This window comes from Alosa pseudoharengus, unplaced genomic scaffold (genome assembly GCF_046254945.1).
Source record: "Alosa pseudoharengus isolate Yale_2024_CS ecotype anadromous, Long Island Sound unplaced genomic scaffold, YU_APseudo_1.1 YU_APseudo_1.1_scf_16, whole genome shotgun sequence".
Classification (NCBI taxonomy): Eukaryota; Metazoa; Chordata; class Actinopteri; order Clupeiformes; family Clupeidae; genus Alosa; species Alosa pseudoharengus.
Window position 1 is genome coordinate 1,990,596 of NW_027468630.1, and position 6,047 is coordinate 1,996,642.

Consider the following 6,047-nt stretch of genomic DNA (forward strand, 5'->3'; position numbering starts at 1 on the left):
TATTACGCACCATCTATGTTGCGTGCCATCAAATGACTGAAGCAATATCATACATAATTTGAAACTATATGTTCAACACTTCCTCGTGGGTTTTTGACTGTCATAATAATATTGCAGTGTGCCTCCAGTCTGGAATTATTTTCCTTGGTTATTATATGGTTCAAATATGGTGTCATGATGTATTTAAACTACACACCAGACTAGATAGATAGATAGATAGATAGATAGATAGATAGAGGTACAGAAAAACGTTTTTTAAGTTTAAAAATGGTGTAGGTCTACACACTGTTTCTTTTCTGAAAACAAGCCTATTCCTTTACTCTCTCATTCCGATTCAGAGCGCAGTGTAGTCAGAGACTGGGACGGACCCAGCTATGTTTGATAACATTCAGATGCGTTGTTGGCACCACCTGACCGCCTGTCATCTGAATGAAATGCGATGGCGTTATAGCTGCCAACCAGCTGACTGCATGGTTGCGAACAATGTCTGAGGCATCCGCAGTGAAGCTTCTGTTGTCTCTCTCTCCCGGTTGCTCTGAAAGCTGCACATTGCGTTTGTTGACGGCGGTCCAGAGTGGGCATCAAGGCGAAGGCGAAGTCCTCGGGAACCCAAACGTGGGGAGATGCGCTTTAATTTAGGCGAGCGCGTTATGTCCTCGCTCTGCTATCGTAAGCGATCCGAGAGATTTTGGACTGCCGAAGACTTCAAACGGTTGTTGCGGAATGGCATTCATCATTGTATGTAACCAGGAATGTTCAATTGTACATGTTTTACGTCGTGAGATGCAATTCCCCATTTACGGGATGTAGCATGTTTCTCTCTTTTTAAGACTTTGGCGGTGAAATCTGAAGGACAACATACTTACCAGTCGCATGGGGATAATTTCAATCAGGCTATTGGCGGGTAAGAACAGTTCTCCTGCAGTGTGAATGCGATGCAAAGAATGTGGGCTAACCCATTTGTTTATAGAGCTTTGACAGGGAGAGCTGCACTGTTGCCGTTACTCTGTCTCCTCTCTCTAAGCAGCCTGAGTTCACCATGTGTCACATATTTTTCCACAGAGGTTACACTTTTTTTAGTAGTGTCAAATGCACTCTGAAATACGTTCTTGTTTTGATCCTTCTGGCACAATGCGGCTAGCTTCTCATTAATAACAGTAATTAGCGCGTAAATGCCATTAATTCGTTCATAATAGAGGGCATGCGATTAATGACTGAGGTAAAAGAGGCCAAAATTTGTCTCGCGCGCGCGCGCGCACACACACACACACACACACAACTTCTAGTTAGAGATTGATGAGGAGACTAGTGGATGCTGGCGCCAAAAGTGCCCGCCACCTGCCTCCACGGAGCGTCTATAGTCCAACGGGTAGCCTACATCAGAGATTTGCCCTAAACTACACTTTCTGAAAAATCGTTGCGCCTCCGGCCTTTTGGCTTTTATAGGCCAATGCGATTCCTGCGGATAATTTCAAGGGAGACCATACTGTACATTTTGCACTAGTTGAAGACAAAAACACCTTTAGGCTGACAAAGCTTTTATGGTTAGAGTGTGGGACAGAAATGGTATTTGACTTATGCCTTTTCATTTGGTAAAGACCCATTTTGCATTTGTTTATGTAGTGTCCAGGTAGGATGTGCGTCTGAACAGCGTGTTTTGACCTTCAACGGAGCATCTCTAAAACTTACTCCAAATATGTTACATAACTGACCAGCTGCATCTCTGTTTTGTCCCTGCAAGGGAATGTTCTGCCCCTACATCAAACTCAATAGTTTTTATTTTTATTTATTTATTTCACATCACTTTGTCACCTAGATCTATATATATTACAGTATAGTGGCATCGATAGTAGACCATACTGTCTGAAATAACAAAATAGCATGCAGTGGATAAGGTGTGAGCCTTACATGCCCTTACCCATGTGTCAGGATCAACCAGTATGAGTCTGTCCACACACGGGCAAAAATCAGCACCTCCAGGATCTTGCCAGGGTTTGTTGTGAATGTTGTGAAAGTGCCAACATTTGCTGCAGAAATTCTATTTTTATTTATAGTAAGCTTTTTATTATTATTTTACGGTAAGAAAATTGTGAGAAATCCATGAATAAAAAAAATGCCAGAGGGAAAGGTCTTAAGTCAAGTCAATAAACTTAATAGATCAGCAAAGTGAACACCTCTCTTTCTAGCTCACTCGTTCTCTCACTCTCTCACTCCCTCACCCTCCTTCTCTTCCACTCTTCCTCTCCCTGTCTAACTGTGATTCCTTTCCCTCCACCAGCTCTGTCTGTTCCCCAGCTCTGTGGCACCTCAGAAACGATAGAAGTCGTCAGGAATTACTCAAAAGCATGTGAGTGTACCCTGTGTGAATCTTTTCTTTTTTGCCGGGAGGGGGGCGGGGGGTTTCATGACAATTGAAGTCAGACAGTGTATGTGTGTGTGTGTATGTGTGTGTGTGTGTGTGTGTGTGTGTGCATTGTATGAGAGAGATTGTCGATTAGAAAAAAAAGCTAGTAGTTGGAGGGAATGTTATTATGCCCTAACATCATTAGCGAACAACAGTCTTATTTATCAGCATTTAATAGCCACACTCCCCAACTTACCTGTTTTAAGTAATGGATAATGGACGCCACAATGTTCAGGTATCAGTTAATGCAAGTTTGAGGTGGTAACGTTAATGCAGCTCAAAATGCATTCAGATGCAGATCGCTAATTTGTAGCTTTGTTTCAATGTAACGAGTGTGGCGAACTGATATACAAGCGTAAAGCAACTGGAACTATTTCATATGTATGTGCAAATATCTGAAAGTTATTTGACATTCTACAGAGCCCATCACAATAGGAAATTCAACCAAGAAGTGGTATAAAAAATATTCACCCCCTTCGAGTGGTCAAGGTTCTCATTAATCTTACAGAGGTGTGCATACTCAATTGTGTCTGTTGGGCCCAAATCTATGCTAGGCATATATATGCAAGTGTCACTTAAAGGAGAATTCCGGTGTGATATTGACCTAAAGTGTGTTGAAACATGATACCGAGTGTGAACGTATGTCTCATAGCTCATCTCCGCTTGTCCCCTGCACTCAGAAATCTGGCGCTAGTTACAGTTACAGTTTTTTGATGGGGGTGCCTCAGGCATCGGCCTAGCCATGCAAATAAATCACTGTTTTACACCATTTACGAGGCTCAAAGTAGCTCCATACTTCATTGGTAGACTTCCGAGGGCCTTAACATTTAAAACGAGACATTGAGAACTTTGAAAAAGCACTGGTAGCCTAGTTTATTTACAAGACGGTTTATACAGACAGTACCTTTAGGAAGTTTACCGTTCGCCGCCATCTTGAATTTAGTCACGATAAGTCGAGCGACAAGTACGAATGAAGAGGTATGATAAGGGATCAGATTCCAAAAATAATTCCATGGAAATGCATGGATTCCAGTTGCTGGAATCCATGCATTTCCATGGAATTATTTTTGGAATCTGATTTAGGTCAATATCACACCGGAATTCTCCTTTAAGTTGAGCATCAGGTGGTTTGAGTCATTTTGTGTTAGCAGTTAGTTAGGAAGTGACACATCAGAGAGTAGTAGGTGCTCACTGGGGCATAGTAGACGCTAAAACACCTGACCGTCCACAACCTACACTGCTATTACTTGTGGGAGACAACACCTCTTTTCCCCTTTATCCCCCATTGAGTTTGTGTTTTTGTAGGTGTATGTAGACAAACCCTCTCTCCACACGTTTCTCTCCTCCCTTTGTTGGCTGTTTATCTTTGTATCCTGAAAGATTTCCATGCCGTTCAAAATAGAATAATAAATAAAAAACAACCTGTTAACACATCCAAGGTAGGCATTTTAAATTGGGGATAGCAGTGACAGACAGTCAACACAATGACAATTAGTTCTGTGTTTGATATGTTGCTGTGAGCATTGTGAGCTACGCCCTGTAGAATGACTTAGTCTTGGACCTGGTATTGATCGGTACAAGGACAGCCTAAGGCAATGTACTACAGAGAGAGGGAGAGAGGGAGGGAGGGAGGGAGAGAGAGGGGGAGAGGGGGACAGGAAACTCTGTGTGGGTGGCCCCGACTGGACCTGCTGTACACACAGAGGGAGCGCTAGTGCTGTTAAAAACACACACCAATCCAGCCGTCAGTCCTCACTCACATCAGTCACTCTTCCATTCTCTCTCTCTCCTCTCCTCTCCTCTCTTGTCTCCTCTCTCTCTCTCTCTCTCTCTCTCTCTCTCTCTCTCTGGGGTGACTGGTGGCTGTAGATGAGGACATTGCCCCTTTGTGCCAGCGCGAGGAGCTCCGGTTCAGTAGCTGCCTGGTGGACTGGTTGAGATGCTACTATAAGAAGGACTGTGGACGAGAGTACATGTTGATGAAATTGATCTGTTCAGGTAAGTTGGCTGGCAGCATCACTTGTTTTCAGTGCTTTAATGCGTGTGTGTGTGTGTGTGTGTGTGTGTGTGTGTGTGTGTATTTGTGTCTTGTTAAACTGTAAGACAAGGAAGTTTGAAATTGTTAAGCATTAGGATTAAAATGTCAGAGAAATAAATGAAACACAAACAAATCAAACCAATGTGCACTGCTGCACAGCATAGAAAGTGTTACCAGAATAAGATTATTGTTTTATCTTTCATGTCAGAAACAGGATAACCTAAGTCATTTACCATATACTACTTTCTAAAAATCAAAACATTGCTGTTGTTATTTACGTAGTAAATCTTTGTGTGGAAAGTGATGTAGCTTCTGCTGTCACACCCTATAGGTTTGATTAAGTGATTGTTTTGAAGGGATCACTCTTCCATTGATCATCAGTTAGCTCAGACAGGAGCTGTGCAGCCAATGTGGAGATGCCGAACAATCTACACAAGTTTCCATATTGATATCAGAATTTGCCATGAGTGCCTTGGTTGGTCTTTGACTGAAATGGGGTGGCATGCCCAAACAAACAAACAAATAAACAAATATGTGAAGGAACAAACTCGTAAAGAGGACGGACATGTAACGTTCCATGTCTGGATGGAACCGAAATGACTGGTTCCCTCCCTGAAACAGCATGTCCACCGCATCAGAGGCTTAATAAGAGCCCTTGAGGTGGAAGTGTGACAGGGAGCGTAGCCAATTTTTACTCAAAATCTCATTTTGAGCTGTTTGTCTCGTAAGTGTTGTTATTAGTTTTATAGCATGTAGGTTGTGTGTGTGTGTGTGTGTGTGTGTGTGTGTGTGTGTGTGTGTGTGTGTGTGTGTGTGTGTGTGCGCGCTGCACACCGAAACCTCCCTCATGGGTGGTGGTAGTGGTGGGGTGTCGAGCGAGCGTGCATTGCGTTTATGTAACATTTCCATCTTGGAAATGTGATCTTAGCCGCTAAGTGGCCCCCGCCACTCCTGAGTGCCCTTGTGACAAACAGGCTGTCCTAGCCTCGGCTTCTCGGCATTTAAGGTGGCGCTAATGCGGACTGACCTTTAGATAAACTGTTTGCGGAGCGGGCGATTGTTCTTGCCAATAGCAGACATCGTCCTTTGGGGTTCTAATATAGTGGCAAGAGATCTGCTTAGAGCTGTTTTTTGGGGCCTCATTTGAAATGACATTGATAGACATTGACGATTCTTTTTCACAAGGATAGACAATGTTTTGCAAACATTTATGGTATCACAGTGTTGTACAGCAATCCGTTATATTCTATGCAGAAATGCCCAAGTAACAAATCTAAAGGACTTATGAATAGTGCACTTCACAATCAACTTGTAGCAGATAAGCAGATTTTTTGTGAAATTTAAAAAGCAATACAAACCTAATTGGTTTTTACCTAACCCCAGGATCACATGCTGTGGTAATGTTTTTAAAAAACACTGTACCCTGTGTAAAGCTCTCTACCTTCATACTGTATGTACTGCAGGTACTCTTGATGAATACTTTAGATTTAAATCCCACCTCAGAATTTGCACCGGTTTCATGACATGTCTATATTTAGATTAAAAATGTCCTTTTGAGTCAAAATGTCTATGTGTGTAGGTGCTGTGACTGTAATATTGTTAATT

At 42.5% G+C, this 6,047-nt stretch overlaps 1 protein-coding gene across 2 annotated transcripts in view; it reads left to right on the forward strand.

Moving 5' to 3' along the window:
* Window positions 1–481: 481 nt before the first annotated feature.
* Window positions 482–6,047, forward strand: part of bean1 (brain expressed, associated with NEDD4, 1) — a 73,213-nt gene continuing 67,647 nt past the window's right edge. Inside the window, exons 1-4 of one of the 2 annotated variants that reach the window (XM_076288034.1) lie at window positions 482–738; window positions 831–904; window positions 2,279–2,347; window positions 4,274–4,402. In XM_076288034.1, coding sequence (XP_076144149.1) covers window positions 874–904; window positions 2,279–2,347; window positions 4,274–4,402 — 229 coding nt within the window. In that variant the 5' untranslated portion in view covers window positions 482–738; window positions 831–873. Of the gene's footprint in view, window positions 905–2,278; window positions 2,348–4,273; window positions 4,403–6,047 lie in introns of both variants that reach the window. The other variant, XM_076288032.1, reaches the window with a different exon arrangement.